This window comes from Tachysurus vachellii, chromosome 18 (assembly GCF_030014155.1).
Source record: "Tachysurus vachellii isolate PV-2020 chromosome 18, HZAU_Pvac_v1, whole genome shotgun sequence".
NCBI classification, from domain to species: Eukaryota; Metazoa; Chordata; class Actinopteri; order Siluriformes; family Bagridae; genus Tachysurus; species Tachysurus vachellii.
In genome coordinates, this window is record NC_083477.1 from 11,741,323 (window position 1) to 11,759,237 (window position 17,915).

The following is a 17,915-nucleotide window of genomic DNA, read 5'->3' on the forward strand; positions in this document are numbered from 1 at the left end:
AGAACAGGAGGTGGGAATTATCATAGCACAAAAGGTGTGAATTTGTCAGAATATGAGTGATGGAGTTTCTGCTACTCTTCTTCTCCCAGTTGCTCAGTACTGTATATACAGTATGTATTGGTAAAATTTGAAATATAAACATACATTATGGCATTATTAAAATATACACTGTTCCATTATATTTCATCATACTGAATGTATGTATTTATATAAATTATATATATATATTTTTAAACCATATTATGTTTCTTTTTGCAATTTTAGTGGGCATGAGGAGATGTAAATCTACATTATTCACTAAACTTATTATTTACATAAACATTATTGTTCAGTATAAGGCAAATACATATTTAACCAATGCAGGGACGCAGTCATTCAGTCAGTGAGAAGAAATGTGTGTCCTAAATTTCACTGCATGATCTCCAGTAAGATGTGAAAAAAGTGAAATGGGCTCATGCATGCTTTTAAGTTTCTCACACAGTGACCTGTACGATTTTCCCTTTCTCTCACACAAACACACAGACTTAGTGAAAGATGACCAGCTTCAGATCAATACTGATGAACCTACTTTCACTACAGTGAGGGCGGTCGTACCTGTATCCCCAGAGAATGTAGATGGAGGGAGGGGTGGAGGGTAGAGGGGGACGTTCTTTCTTCAAACACAAATGAGATCCTCCCATGCCCTGCCCTAGCTTCCCTCGCCTGCACTCATTTTCACACACATGCACTAACACACACACATACATTCCCCTCCTCTCTGCAGCTGTGCTGGAGAGCTGCAGCAGCCCCTGTGGTTTCCCAGTTCATCTGTCGCTGTCTGGATAGTCTCATTAAGGAAGGACAAGCGTGCATGCCACAAACGAGTGTGCATGCTGCTTAGTGAGCAAGAGAAGAGTGGTTGTGCACCATTATTCAGAGCCAGCCTGTGTGGGCAGAGCAGAGAAAGAGAACTGCAAGGGAAGGAAAGAAGAGGAAAAAGAGCAAGAGGAGAGCAAGGGAAGCTTGTGTGGTGGTGCTGGATTCAGTCGTGAGACCCTCCTCCACCATGGCTGCTGCATAGGAATCCATCACCACGGCAGCGGTGTGCATGAGGTGAGGGGGGCTGTCTGAGCGAGCATGTGTGTGTTTGTCTGCATGTGTATCTGTGCACAATGCATTGTATCTATCCTGCAGCAGTTTGCTTACTATTGTTCTGTGAGTGAGTTTAATGTGTGTGCATATAACCTACATATGAAATTGAGCTAGACATGGGGAGACAGGGAGGCAGAAAGATGGAGTAACAGGGCACGGTATTCCCTATATGCCCATTCTAATTACCCTGCTTGGCAAAATCTTATTATGTACTTTTTCCTCTCTCTCTCTCTCTCTCTCTCTCTCTCTCTCTCTCTCTCTCTCTCTCTCTCTCTCACTCTCTCTCTCTCTCTCTCTCATGCTCTTTTCTCTCTGTGTCTTTTGTATCATATAGCTAATAATAGATAGCAATTTAGGTAGTATGCTTCTACTCTGTGTGTGTGTGTGTGTGTGTGTGTGTGTGTGTGATTGCCTGATAAATGTAAATTTTACATTATGACAGACACAGCATTCTCCAATCAAATTTTAAGGAAATGGTACAACAGACAACACTTCATCCAATCCAGAGACTGCAGCCAAGGAAATTACAAGCTCCATCTGGCACCCTGCAGATTATATTTGAAAGAGAGAGGGAGATAAATGCATGGGTTTACGAGGTGTTAAGTAAAGGATAGGAAGATGAAAGGCACTACTTAAGGGTACTGGTACGAAAGTAAGTCTATTGTACTTGTCTGTCTGCATGAGGTACAACATAATTCTAGCTATAATCAGTGACATGGAAGATGTTTTTTTCTGTAATATCAATATATTTTTCTCTTCTCTGAGCCCATAACCGTCCCTCCTATTTCCCTGTGTCTTTCTCTTCTTTTTTTATTCAGTAATGCTAGTGAGGTTAATGTGATGTTGATGTGATGTGGTTTGTTAATGTGGCTGCGTGCTCTCTGTCTGTGTTGTAGGTCCTGATGGATGGAATGATCAATTAGATTAGTGGCACCTCTACTCAGAAAAACACACACACACACACACACACACACACACACACACACACACACACACACACACACATACATAGAGAGAGAGAGAGAGAGAGAGAGAGAGAGAGAGAGAGATAAATCAATGGTTGAAAACAGTTTCTTCTTCTCAATGTTACAGTCATATTGTCAGCTATAAAAATGTGAATCCAGCACTGAGAAAAATGATTTTGATGGGATATTGTTTAAAGATGAATTCTTCTTCTTTTTAGTCTATTGCCAAAACTCCAGCTGTATATAAAATAAGACGGAAAGTAAATGTGGACAAATAATTGTGTGAAATCTCTGATAGAGATTTCACACAATTATTTGTCCACATTTACTTTCCGTCTTATTTTATATACACACACAAACACACACACACATGCACACGCACACTCACACTCACACACACACACACACACACACACACAAGAAAAAGGTTTGGGAATTCCTTGGATTTTTAGGAGCAATGATAACATATAAGGCCCATGTAGCCACAAATCTCAAATCTTTTTACATCTTTTGCAGTACATAAATAAATCATACTGGCAAAAGTCTTTGACCTGATCTGATTTCCTGTCTATAAATGAGAGCAAAATTCACTGGTGAACATCCTGGTTCTTGAAATAGCCATTCAGCAGTCAAGTCTGTAATTCATACAGCAGCTGGTTGTAAATTAATTTTTGCTGGTGATGACACTTGAGTTATCCTGTAAGCTACCATCTTGAATACTGTAGTCATTAATAATCATCCACCAGAAAAACAGTCTAAAAGCTTGTTTTAAGCAGATTTATGTTAAGATACTTATATTCAGCAGGTGTGTTGCCAAAGAGCTAATATCATTATCATGGTTGCCAGGTTTCAGCAATTGTATTGGATAATGGGATTGGAACAGAAAGACACATTTTTGAGAGTCACTATGGGGCAAACACATTTCTAATTATCTCCAAACCATAATCTCAATCTTTGCAATATCTCACAATATCTCACAATTCCGTACATCATAGACAGACTGTATGCATTTAGCCTTTGTAATTGTTGCTTGCAATAATTTATTAGATTTAATTACAATCTATTTGCTGTAAAACATAGTCTTGGCACCTGCAGTGTATTTTAAATCTAGCCCAACTTCAGCAAACCTGAGCACAATTTCACAACATACAGTATCAAGAAAATCAATGGAACATCGACTTATAGCAATTAATGTCCAATAGGAACATTTTTGTTTATTGGATTCATGACAAATTTAATATTATTATTTTTATTATTTCTATCACCATCCCAATCTTATTTTATTTTATTTATTTAATAAACCATAAAAATACTCAAACAGTTCTTTATTAACATTTTTTAATGGAAACAAAGCAAGTGACTTTTTTTAAATACCTAAGAAAAGTCATTTGACCTGTTTGTAGACCAAGCCCTGTAAATATGAGGCAGATTTCAGTGATTTCATTCTACAGTTCAGCCAGGCGCTTAATTCAAATCAATAGACGTCTCACTGGAGATTTTTCATGTAAAGCATATTGCATGAGATGTTCCAGGACATTTGACACACGAGTGGCAATGGTATATTTAGCAATGATGCTTCTTGGGTCATACAATGTTTATTTTACAGATTTTTTATAAAATGTGTTATGTTGCTTTTAGGCTAACATTGCTTTCCTCTCTCTTAGGTGTAAGACGTAGGAGAGAAAGCAGAATCTGTACAGAGAAAGAGTAAAAGCAATACAGCATGGCAGCTGATGAAAAGCCTGGTGTTAAAAGCAGTACCTCCATTCTGCCATGCTTTCTTTTCGTGGAGGTGAGTCAGCATTCATGGACCTGGAGATCATTTTTACACCTCTGATGCTGCAAATGTGTTTACTGTTTGTTGTGGAACACAAATGGCCCCATGGCTAGAAACACACTTCACAGGAACTGGTAACTGGTGCTTGGTTCTCTGAATCACAACACAAGTATTGATTTGGTTATGGGTTAATGGGAAAAATATCAACAAATGGTCATAGGTTGACTTAGTTAGTCCATAATGCTGAGCCTTATTTAACTAATTTAGAGATCATTACTTTGGGTATTATCAGACCTAAAGCCACATCATCCCCACTGTTTTTGTTTAATAGCTTTCTTTCACAAATGTTTGGCACTATACACTACACATTTGTTTACATGTCACAACATCTTGAAAGCTGTCTGAAATTTTGAACTAATAAGTGACTAATAAGTATGGTGTTAATCCAGTGGTGAACATTCTAAGAAAGTGATCAGGAGGTTGTGAAGAAGTCTAAAGAAATCTGAGGAAGTCTACAGAATCAGTGCTGAGACCTTGAGCTTAATGACCTTTGGGCATTAAATGTATTTATGATCAATTGGCAGTTGCTTTGAAAAAAATGTCTGCAAAATAATAAAACAAATGAAAAATCTTGGTTATGCTTTTGTAGGTATTATATAGCCTTATAAGTTATCTACATTAAATAAGAAAGCAATTAATTTTTCTTGAACCTATGGCCAAGGATGACATCAGGCTATTTAATTTTATGCCTGCGTTGCTCAGTAATACACAAATTATATATTGTTTGCATGTGTCTACTGTGAAAGCAAAGCACTGTGGGGAAAAAAACAGTTAATAGGTTACTCTATTATTACCCAGTAATCAAAGTGTTCATTTAATACAGGTTGTTTTTCAGCATGATTGAAGGTTCCTCTCTTTACTCTGTTTACTCTCTAGAGCTATTTGGGTGCTGTAATTACCAAGTATTTGTATAAAGCAGTGTGTCTTGTCTTGATTGGAAAATAGATCTGCTGACTAGTCATGTATTCCAAGACGTACAGAAGGCAGATCTGGTGTATATTTCAAGACAGTATGCATGTAGTTTGTGAGATGTGCTGTTTTTTTTATATCTCCTTCTGCCTCCTTGTTCACATTTTTGTGAGAGGATCTGGCTGAAATCAACTGTACTTCTAAACACAAATGCTTCACTCGTCACACCTCTTAAAACCGCAGATTTAGAATTTGGAACTTGAAATATGGAAATGTGACAAGGTTTAATGATCTAATCTTTCTGTTTTCAGTATTTATTGTTTGTTAGCTTTTTGCTTTTATAAACTCTCCCCATGTTAATCCCTGCAGCAGTAGAGATTCATTCCATTTGATTTAGAAAACAGAGTACTAGAATAGACATTGTTAAACTGATCTAAGTGCAAGCTGAGATAAATAGACCTTTTTAGCATTTAGAGCTACACTGCCCAAGTGCTTAGTAATTAAAGTGAAGTGTTGAATAAAATATGGCAGGAATCTCCAAACTTTCTACAACCATGCAAATTCATTTGGCAGACAGTTTTAATCAGGATGATGTACATGAGGCAGGATTTAATCATGCCAGCTAAGCAGTGTAGGATAAAAAAATTGGTACTTCTTGGCAATGAACTATAACCTTCTATTCACCAGCACAGAGCTTTAACCATGAAGCAACCCTGAGAGGTCAAGATCCAAAAAAACATGGGTGATTTGGAAAATCAATTTGAAATGGAGTTCATGTGCAAGCTGCAAATTGATTAAACTGGATCGGGATGTGATATGATATACATACTGCATGTAGAGAGCTACAAGAATGCTATATACAGTACGCTATGTGTATGGATATAGTGAATATAGTGTTTCTGAGTGACATTATGAAAATGCTGTACAGATACTGTATCATAAAAGTGATGTTAATACTATATTATCTGTACATAATAATAATAATAATAATAATAATAATAATAATAATAATAGTAATAATAATATGACCGTTATAGACGGAAAACCTTCAAAAATGCCTTTTTGAAAATGTTTAGATTTTTATCTAGTTCCCACTTTACTCATGCAACGTTTGGTTATATGATCAGTAGAGTGTCATGTCAAATCTATCCAGATGTTAGATTTTTCTGATGTTGATGGTCAGTGCACATCTAAGGTAATCAAAGTGCCAGTATCAACCATAATGTTTTTATTCAGTGAGCTGCTGTATGGAATTTAACAGTGTCTTGATCACACCAAACATTACCAGTGAAGACACCTTCAGAAATAGCTTTTCAAACATACTGAAAATGTCATGACATTTAAAAGTTGCGCACGACAGCCTGGAAAATGATTTTACGGAACAATTTCATATTGAGACTCTACCTTGTTTCCTTGCTTGTTGTGGAGGCAGAATAGTATAACATGATTGCCTTCTATGGGTTTATGTCTTGGAGAAACACTTCCTATACTGTACATACCTTCTTGAGGTTCAGTACTTTAGGGTTAGGTACCAGGGTTTTACTAGTACTTCATAGTAACTATATGATGCCATTATCAAATCATGTACAATGTCATATCAAATGCAATATTATCTTAGTTCTCTAGCACCTACTCTACTCTATAGAGATCAACAGGTGCCATCTACCCAGTAAACTTGAAATATCAGGTAAGATATGATTTTCCCTAGCATTTTCTGTTTTCTGGCTAGCTAGCATTTAGTATAAACATCGCACTTATCATGTCACTAATAGTAAGTTAGCGAAAAAACATATTAGATAGTCATTTGAATCTCATGGTGCAGGTTTGCCAACTGTAGCATACTAACTAGTGAGCAATAGTTGTTTTAACATAAAGGCTGCATCAGCATCCTAAAATTTTCCTAAGCTTGAGAGGAAGAGAGAGAACTGTTTAAAGATTAAATGACACACACACAAAAAAAAAGAAATTGCAGTTTGCAAAAGTTATTGTGGTTTTATGAATGCTAGACATTAATGACCTAGAATGCTAGATTTTCAATATTCATTATGCTCTTGTTTGATATACAGTACAATATTCTCTTGTATATGTATGCACCATGCCAAGACCTTCAACAGTGATGAGGAGTAAAACTGTAAATACCTTCTCCACTGCCATTTATTTTTCTGGAGCCTCCTCACTGAGTGTCAACCTAGTTATCTGGTGTTCATAGAACCGTTGTTATGGCATTGTAGGGATTAGACAGCCAGCCTGATTATAGGTGGTGGTGACCTTTGTCACCCAGTGGGCCAATCTCTGCTTAGATTCATCACACTTTAATAGATGAATATCTAACCAACAAATAAATAGTTGTTATGTAGTTCAAACAGCACCAGTCTTCACTTGCCTTGTTCACAAACTTGGGAGGCAGGAGCCAGGTTCAGCCACAAGGTTACTCTGAGGTCTCTGGCTAATAATGCAGGTTGGGGAGATTATTGTGAAGCTCTGAATTCTTCTACCTTCCTTGATGAGGTTACTTTTAGTTCAGCTATGCCCACAAATTCTCATCTTGGGCTCTTGGGGGAACATGGTGGATGGAACTGCCTAGCTCAGTATAGAAATGCTGGTGTGGTCTTATAAGTAGCTAGTAAGGTGCCACTCACTGTGCTCTGATGGGCTAAAAAACTGCCACCTTCAGAATGGAGGGCCTTGCACTTATCCATGTCCGTGCAAACAGTCTGTCACTGGGCTGGTTTTAATTGGCTAGGCATACATAATTTCCAGAACAGTTCTCACCTGATCACATATACTGTAAGGCCCATGTACTAGGGGCTCTAGTATTGCAGCCATTGAGTTGTTTACTGCTCCAATGGGCCAACCAATGGACTCAGTCTTGCTTGTATTACAAAACTTCTCTTCTTATCTAAGATAATATGTCTGTCCAGGAAGAAATTTGCCAAGTTGTTCCAGTCACTAGCAACAGTAAAAGTAGGAACCAGGGTCTTGCTGGCCATTTTGGGGACATGAGTAGAGCTCTGAGGTTTGACTGCTGGATTCTGTGCAATGTGGGTAAAAATGAAAGAAAGAGGTAGAAATGCATTTATGGCTAGCTAGTCATCCCCTCCTAGAAGGCTGGACAGCTCTGCTATGAGAATGACCCTTGACAGTGAGTTGTCTTCATCTGCAAAAAGGTCTATTGTCTCTTGTCTTTCCCAAATCTGGTTCCAATTTCAGGTGCCATTCTCCTGGATGTAAGCACTGAGCCAACTTCTTTACATTTCACTTGTGTGTGAAAAGGACACCTTTGTGAAATTGAGGGATTCTCTGGACATCAGTGGTGGCAAGACAGTCTGGATGCATTTTTAGAAAAACCCATGGGGCTACAGACTGCCTGAAGGTTACAACCTCCAACTGGTACACCTGTCCCAGGGAGGAAAACCTCAAGAAGCAGGGTTTGAGCCCAGAGAAAGTTAGAGGCTAATGGTGTACTTAGAGTATAATCATTTCTTGTTACACAGTATGTTCAGGCAAGTCTAACTTGTTTGTGTCAATTTACACAATGTGATTTTGTGTATGCATAGTAATCTGATATGTTTGTTGTTTTTGTCAAAGGACTGGAGAAAAGGGCAAGTTAATAGAAAATAAGACTGTACTCAGCATTCTGTCTGAGGCAGGTGTATTTATTTCATGCAGAACATTAGACTGTGTGATGTGACTGGGGTTGTAAAACCATGGTTAATTTTACTAAAGATATTCTGTTTGTGCTTACAGTATGTAGCAAATAAACACCCATTATTATCAAATAACTAAAAAAATTATTAAAATATTGCATGAGTAAAATAAGAATTAGATAAATGAAAGAAAAAAAAGGTGAGAAGTTAAAAAAAATTAAAGCTATTTTGTTTTTATCATCAGGGAAATGATTAAAAACACTCACTCCTAGCAGGTTTTGTATTGTTTTATCTATTGATTCACTTTTCAGGTTGATGCAATGGGTTTCTTTCTCTAAATATATTTTTTTTATTTGTTAAAATAAATGTTTATGTGCTAAAACAATTTTTTGTTCCTTATTAGTTAGTAATTAGCAGAAAATGTAACATCACTCATGGATGTAGCTCAGCTAATTTCACCATGCTGCTTAGCGTAGCATGCTAACTGAATGTTTAAATGATCTTCTACTTGTATCCTCTACATGAGGTAGTACATGATTTGAATTCATTTTGCAGGTATGGCATGTGAAACATTCAAACCCACACACTTGTATTTTTATGTTTGTAGGGTAATTTTACTGAGTCTTTCATTGCAAGTAAATTATAACCAAAAGAACCCAGAACATCTCATGGCCCTTTTAATTTAGGAGAACTGCCAAATGTCCCTCAGAATTCTCATCATTTGGATTTTTTTTTTTGCCCACAAGGAAGAGCTACATATAGCCCCTGATACACACACACACTCACACACACACACACACACACACACACACACACACACACACACACACACACACACACACAACTTTCACTAAGCTAAATTAAGCTACACTAAAGCTAAATTATTGACATAGACACACAGAAACAGACAGATATTCACACACACACACACACACACACACACACACACACACACACACACACACACACACACACACACACACACAAGCACTAAAATCCCTGCTAAAGTGCTGCTGTTACTATGGAGACCAATTGGGCATATTATTCACAGTCTATCGATCTACAGTATACATCTTCTCACTTTTTGCTTTATTTGTCCTTAGACTTTTATTAGTCTCTAATTATTTCTCCATGCACAATGAACAATGTTTATACATTATTCTGTGTGCTTGGGGATTTCATAACCCAAAGAGTTTTAATTTTATTTATTTATTTTGTGCTTGCAGCATCATTGTTATTGCGCATGCATGTGTGTGTGTGTGTGTGTGTGTGTGTGTGTGTGTGTGTGTGTTTAATTCGCAATAGCATTTCTAAACACTCAGTAGTATGCTAATCTTATACTGAAGTCTTAAGTGTGTTGCCATTGTCTATTTTCAGTGTGGTGGTTTTGCAGAGATTCAGAGTGTTTGTAATACTTAAACTGATGCATAAACTACACTCTCTGTGCTTAATTACAAAAGTTGTAGCATGCATTTCTCATAAAGGTTAATCTCCATAAAGTAACAACAATCTCTCAGGTGTTTTATTCAAAATAGGGTTCAACACACTAGAGGAAACATACTTGTCAATACCATTGGAGGGCACTGTTGGAATAATGTCTGTTTTCTTATTTTATTGGTGCAATACTGTTTATGTCCACTGTGATGTATTAACTTTGTCTTAAATACAGAGAAAGACATTTACATAAAGTTGGAATTTTTATCACTAAGAATGTAAAAACTTCTTAAAAACTGATAGACATAACTCCAGACACACACACACACACACACACACACACAAGCAGAAATAGAGGGAAACACACACACAAACACCACACACACACACACACACACACACACACACACACACACACACACACACACACACACACACACACACACACACACACAAGCTTATTAGCACCATACTGTGGGATCAAACACCTTGCGCCATGGTTGTCTGGCTACCGTCCTCATCTCTAAAAATATATTTCTACTGTGTGCAAGAGAACATGTGTTCACTGACACATGTCTTTCCAATGAAAACACACAAAACCACCCTGCTATTTAATCAGTCTGGCAATCCTGAATGTCTTTTAGTGCCATTTTATGTGCGGAGTGGGAGAGAAAAGAGATTAGACAAAGAGAATATAAACTCCTACTTAGAGATAATAAAGAAAGAAATAAAGAACACACCTCACAGATCCTGCATGTACTGTTACACTGTAGAAATCAGCCAAGATCTTGAAGGAGGATCAAATCTGTTTCAGTCAGTCCTTAGGCTAACCCCCTCCCCCCCAACCACCACCACCACCACCACCACCACCACACACACACACACACACACACACACACACACACACACACACACACACACACACACACACACACACACACACATACACAAAGCCTCCAAACAAATTCATCTCACTCCAATACAACAAAATGAAGGCCTTTGTATGCCAGCATCCCACTCTTCTTCCTTCTCTCTCTCTCTCTCTCTCTCTCTCTCTCTCTCTCTCTCTCTCTCTCTCTCTCTCTGTGCACTGGCCTCCAATTCTGAGCTTTTCAATCATTCTACTAGAGCTGCATTCCTCCTCCGCCTTCCCCATGCTCTCCCTTTCTTCTTCCTACTGAAGCGTCCTGTCCAGCGCACAGCCAAATGCTGCACTCCGAGTCCCAGCATCCCACTTCCCAAAATCGATTTCAGCTTTTTTCAAATCATTTCATCCAGAAGCAATTTCAGTGAGAGCACAAGAAAAGATCTTTATCGTTTTATCTTTAAGTTTAATGCTAGGTTAGAAATCTCCACAGCAATTAAAGATATATTTTAAATAGTTTGTATATTTGTACTCTTTAGATGGATAAGTGATGTAATTAATAGTGGCAGTATTTCATCTCTACTCTAAGCCATTCTGGAAAACCACATTTACATGAAAAACAACAAGCTAACTAGTCATCTGCTTAGAAAACAGGTTAAATTCTATCAGTTTGTCAGACACTCGAAATTCTGTGTAGGGTGATTGCCTCTTGTTACATCACATAGAATGGAAAACAGAACTCTTGCGTACATTTTAATATCCTGTTCAATATTGTATACTCTGCACAGCCAAGCTAACACAAGTTTGGCACCTGCTAGTAAATGACAAATCCTCCAAACTGAGCACCAATTGCTCAAGCATCTTGCTTGCCAAAAATGTCGAGAGCTAATTTTACGTTCATTTTCTGGCATACAGATTCTTTTTAAATCCATTATCACTCATTGCCTTTTCATTATACAATACAATAAATACAGAGAACCTTGTAGATTGTGACAAAGTATTGTACAGATTTTCAGCTACATACTTTATCATGAGCTGAATATTATAAGCTTCTATCTGGGATTTTGCTGTTTATTTAATTTAGTCTCTGGTAAATTTTCTTATCATTTTGTGTAAAGTGTCCAGGGCTCCGTGTAAGACATTCAAATTCTTAGCCATATGTCTGTATGGAGCTTTCCTTGTGTACAGAGGCATTGTCATTTTTGAACAAGTTTGTGCCTCTTAGTTCCAATGAAGAGACTTCCTATGCAATCGTGTGCTTCCAAGTTGTGGCAAGAGATTGGTGAAAAACCTCACATACTGTATGTGTGTGATGGTCAGGTGTTCACATACTTGTGGTTATGTAGTTTATATACTGTGAATAAATTATCCCTGAGTTAACAATATATTTTGAACAGGTAAAATTGCAAGTTCTGCAAGTGCAGAAGAAATCTAATATTATGACATCAGATCCTATCAGCATGATGTATTAATGACATTACCTAGCTACAGTACATGCAATCTGCTTAACCTGTTCAATCCTAGGCCTATTTTTGAGCCTCTTGCTTAAAAAAGATGACATGCTCAATTTAAAATTAGTGTATCGTAAAAACTACAAGAAAAACTATTTGAATAATTCTGGTACTTGTCAGGAAGTTAGAGTAAGAGAAAAAAAATAATTAGTTGTTAACAAAAAAGTGTTCATCCCCTTGGGATTTGCAGAATCTGTGTTTGTATCGTGTAATGGCCGATTGCTTGTGTTAGTTTTGTTGCATGCATTTTTCCTGTCTGTTCATTTAGACGCTTAGGTGTTGGAATTGTGTTTTGTTTAGGTGGAAATGGTCTTTGTAGTTTTATAGCTAAGCTTCATCCCGAACTTCTCGTATGCCTCAGGATTTGTATGTTTACGAAAAGGAATTGGGTGGAAAGGGTTTATAAACTCCAGCTTAATCAGGGACTCAGGGTTATCTCGAAGAAGTGTGGGTCGTATTTTTGCACGGAATAATAAATTGTATGTTCTAATTTTATTATTATAAAATATATGATACTTCAGATTTCCATCAGTGTATTATAAGTCTTAAATTCTATTCTGAAAAATACAATTCTACTGAGTTTAATACCATTTATTACTTATTCAGTAAGATTTAGTTTACGTTTAAAGATTACGTTTAAAAACCAGTCTGACAGAAACATAAGACTAAGCGTTGGTCAATTGCAATAAAGTCAGTTTGAAGTAAAAATTGAATATAAGCCTTGTTGTACTTTTGATTTTTAATAGCAAGACTGTAAATGGGTGATGTGGTACCTTAGTAGTTAAGGTGTTGGACTAATGATCAGAAGGTTGTGAGCTCAAATCCCAGGCCCTGTCACTGTTGCCACTGTTGGGGTCCTGAAGGAGGCCCTTAACCCTCAATTGCTCAGTGGCATAAAAGGTGTTAAAAATGGTTTCTGCCATATGCTGTAAAGGTGTGGCAGCATAAAGACTAATGATAATTATAGTGGCCTTCAGGTATAGGTCTGTGAATACTGGAATATTTGGCCAGTCATTTTTGTATCAGTACAGTCCATTCACAGTCCATGAAAAGTGTCTTCTTGTAGTTAACTCCAAAATGACATTTCAAAATGATTTCGTAAAACAAGCTCCAGACTGATGGTCATCATCTATTTTTTTCACCTCCTTTGTTTATTGTCCCTAAGATGACAGCTGACATGACAGGATACACTATACAGTGTCATAACAGAAGAAGAAAGCTGGCTGTATTCCAAAAGAAATAATAACCTAGATGCAGTAAACAGAGCACCATATAAAAACTGCAGGAAAGATAACTGTTTAAAGGCATCCAAGGGCTGGTCTGATGTGTCTGGACCATGACTACATTAGTCACCTGATTCCCTGCTGTTATCTGAATGGTCACTATCAGGGTTTGCTGCTCGTGTGTAAACGGCAAACTTGATGATATGAATCGAGATGAAACTTGTTCAGACTTCATTTGTCAAGACATTGCAGTTACAAATTTGGCCAAACCTACCCTGTCAGATTCTCTGGTATTATTGTGAACATGTCAGTGAACATGATTCTCACACACATGTCTTTTTACTCTAGATTGGTCAGAAATATGTGAAAAGCACTTAATAGTACTTAATTGTGACTAAATTTGCCATCACAGAAAGAAAACCCCAAAAGACAACCAAACATTTGAGAAATATAAAATTTAAAAATATAAAACTACTGTATGAGTAAAGGATATACATTTCAAACCTGTCAGGTATCAATTATTTATTCATTTTCTGGGTTCCCCAAGTACAGTAGATCATACAAATCACAGCCAGCATTGCCAGATTTTTGCCAGATTAGTTTAACATTTTCAGCTTTACTGTACATGTATATGCTCACTATGTTTGCTTTATTATACTCTGTATACACTGCATATACTATGGTAAGGATAAAATACATTTAATTGAATGGTGTTATTGATCAGTGTTATGATCAACTCACTAGTGTTATATATATATATATATATATATATATATATATATATATATATATATATATATATATATATATATATAGATAGATAGATAGATAGATAGATAGATAGATAGATAGATATCTTATTGATCCTGGAGGAAATTCAAGCATCTAATAGCTACATAGAGAGAAATAAGATGATTACAATCTCAGTGACCCAAACATGTTCAAATTAGATTTTATTTATTTATTCTTTTTTTATATGATATATTAAAATGTAAAATGTCCAGTAGCAGCAAGTAAAGACAAGGTACACAGGCAATAAATAACAGTATTTGACTGTATTACTTGTTATTGTTATTAGCATAGGCACTTCTTTAATATTTAAAGCATAACAAAAGTTCATCTTTGTGTGTTACAGAATGTTTTTGTGTTTCTTTCAAAAAGATTTGTAGGATTAACTTGTTCCACCATACAACCATGTGTGTTCCAGTCATGCAGCAAATTCAACTGTGGCAGCTCTATGAAACATTTAGCAAAGCTAAAACCTACAAGTTTGATGTGAGAGAAGGGAAGAGGGCCAGCACTACAGGGACAGAAAGCACATACAGACAAAAAAAACGATAAAGGAGAACAAACATGGTAACACAGGAGGCTGTGGTGGCTCAGCTCAAGAGGTGTGGCTCAGTTTTCAAGCAGACAACAAAAACAAATTATTTCTGACAATGTAAGAAAGAATTTTATGTGTATTTTTTTTAATCTTCCTTTTGATTCGTCTTTCTTCTTGGTATAGTCAGTGGGATATTTATTAGCAGGAATCTGCTTTGAAAAGGAACCATAAATTTGACCAAAATAGCAAATTAAAATACATGGAATTTATTCTACAACATCCTATAACACCGAGCTACAGCAGTTTTCCTTTGCTACAACCTGCAGACACTTAATCCATGGTTGTCTTGTAAAGTATCCCCTGCTTTCACATAAAAAAAGCCATCAAATAAACAATAAAAAAAACACAATAAAAATAATTAACTTATTTTGTATACCATCATTATTTCTTGAAATTGTCTTGACTCATTTGTAAGCAATATTTCTGCTGCTGAAAGATTTTAATGCAGGGCTCAGAATTAGATTTCTTCAGGTAGCATTTGTGCTTGAATTTCAGAAAGCAGCTAAAGTGTCTGGGTCCTTAATATTTAGTATGCACAGTCTGATTATAATATGTGAGCAAAACCATGAAGTGTTGCATATAGGCATGTTAGCTATTATTAATATTAACTATCAAACGACCGCCATTGCTGCGCTAATTTTGCTAACTAGTCACCTGACAGTCCAGAAAGCAATTTTGTTAGTAATTTTTTCTAAAAGACAAAACAACCACTTATAAATTTGCTTTGACCTCCCATTATGAACTTTCAAAAATCAGCATGATTAAATTCTTTACAGATTCTTTCTTATGTGCAACACTGGCACAAAAGAACATGCTGCATCTGTGCTCTGGTTGGTGTTTTATTTTATGTATCTCTCTCTTGTAGCGTTATATTGTTTGCACTGTTTGCACTAGGTTGCATACTATGCACTTTACTGTTTAGTCCTCATCTCTGTGCTGTTGTTTTTTTGTTTTATGTAGCTCTGTGTTGTCTTATGTAGCCCTCTGTTGTTCTACTGTATGTAGCACCATGGTCCCGGAGAAACATTTCAATTCACTATGTAATGCGTCAGCTATATTTTGTTGAAATGACAATAAAACCATCTTGACTTCAGTGTTAGCACCAGGCCAGTTAGATACCATGAATTGCTCTAAGTACTGTAAGGTGGTCCAAATGCATCTGTATGACACTTTCCAGCAGTTTCCAGCAGGCTGTACTGACTGCTCTGTTAGTGCCACAGCACACTGTTAATGTTAATAAGAAACCGAGCATTCCCCCGGTCCAACTGCAACAGACTGATAAGGCTAGTCATTCTTCATTCAGTTTGCATTAGACAGACAGTTAGGACTGGGTGCTGTCAGCATGGAGCACATATTAAACTGAAAAACAAATAGAATAATAATGGCCACTATTTTGAGGTGAACTGTCATTACTATTTCATTATTGTTTTAAGCTCTGCTTGTCATTCACAGTTAAGGACTTCACTGAGCTGTATATGAATAGAAAAGTCTGTCAGTCAAATTATTGCATAAGCTACCATGTCTGCGGGCTGTGGTTTGTTCTAAAGGTCAACTGAAAAGACCACAAGATACATGTGGGGGTAGAAACGAATTTAGGTAGAAATGAATAAATAATCGTGTTTGTCTTGTATCGTTTTCGAAATCCTATCATGATAAGCAAAGCTCTGGAGTTTTATTAAAATGATTTCTTTTATTAGAATATTTTGCACAATATGCTCTCATTTGAAAAAAATTGTCAGTGCTCTAAGGTTCATTACAGACCAGAATGCAAGAATTGGCACCGTGTCCTTATACACGCTCATCCAAAATAAATCAAGGAGGCCAAAAAGTGTAAAGAAGGTTAGAAGCCATTACATATAGCTGTAAAGCTTCATATTGTATTGATGATGTATTTGACAAAAACTTCAACTAAACATAAGCAAATTAACAAACAAATTAATTTCATTGATCAGATGGAAAAATATCTATTGGCCAGAAAAAAAATATAATCCAGAATTGAAATGCATCATGTGAGACATGAAGACTATATTCATACAATTTGTAGAGTAATTGAATTTAGTAAAAGTGTAAATTTAAAAAGTGTGTATTGATTAGCATCCATTTCTTAATCCAAAAAAAGAAAAAAAAAAGATTCTGTGAGTCTAAAATATTCTTCTTATAACTCTTTATTAAAAATGTAGACTTTCTTTATTTAGTCATTAAAAATAGCTCAATCACTTTAGAATGCATAAAATATTTACTGTATCTAAATTCAGGGCCATGTCAGATTTAGTGCTCTGTGTTCAGATTCTTACATCATCATGGATTTACTCCACAGTCCTATGCATAAACAAAAGCCCAGTTACCATCAGGAACAGTCTGTAGAGCCAAGATGAATCAGACTTATTATACAGTATGAGGAAGTTGATCATGGACCATACCCCAACACCACATCATCCATCTGAAAAGCATCAGAAAAGGCCCAGGTTTTTGGCAAAAAAGGAAACTTTCCAGACATTGAGCTACTGTAAAACAAGGATATAATGGGCCCACATCCAGGAAAACACCTAGAGCTCTGACTTTTCTGGACTTGTCTGAACAAAATGCACTACCTTAACTGGACTTGCTTGACACTTTGCATTTTATGCACTAAAAACGGCACACACATTGTACACATTTGCACTTTTTTTTCAGTCATTCTATATTCATATCACAAATATCCTCAATCACTGTATTGTTTTTATATGTTGTATTTTTTATATTGTGAATATTTATTTTTCCTTTGTTCTATACAACTAATTAAATTAAATTTAACTTAATTTTAAAATTCCATTTTGACTTTATTCTTATTTTGAATCTTTTGAGTATTTTTTAGAATAAAGCATTTCACTGCATGTCATATTGTTTATGATTGTGCATGTGAACCGAAAATATTTTTGGTTCACAAAATTTTTTTATTTATTTATTTTTGTTTTATTAATTTCACATTTTAGTGCTGACTATTCAGTAATGTAAGCCAATAGTTGTTGT

General features: G+C 36.2%; 1 protein-coding gene across 3 annotated transcripts in view; it reads left to right on the top strand.

Annotated features, from left to right (window-relative positions):
- Window positions 1–777: 777 nt before the first annotated feature.
- plppr2a (phospholipid phosphatase related 2a) overlaps window positions 778–17,915 on the top strand; it is a 33,690-nt gene continuing 16,552 nt past the window's right edge. For all 3 annotated transcript variants that reach the window (XM_060893277.1, XM_060893274.1, XM_060893279.1), the window contains exons 1-2: window positions 778–1,092; window positions 3,761–3,888. In XM_060893277.1, coding sequence (XP_060749260.1) covers window positions 3,820–3,888 — 69 coding nt within the window. In that variant the 5' untranslated portion in view covers window positions 778–1,092; window positions 3,761–3,819. The remainder of the gene's footprint in view (window positions 1,093–3,760; window positions 3,889–17,915) is intronic.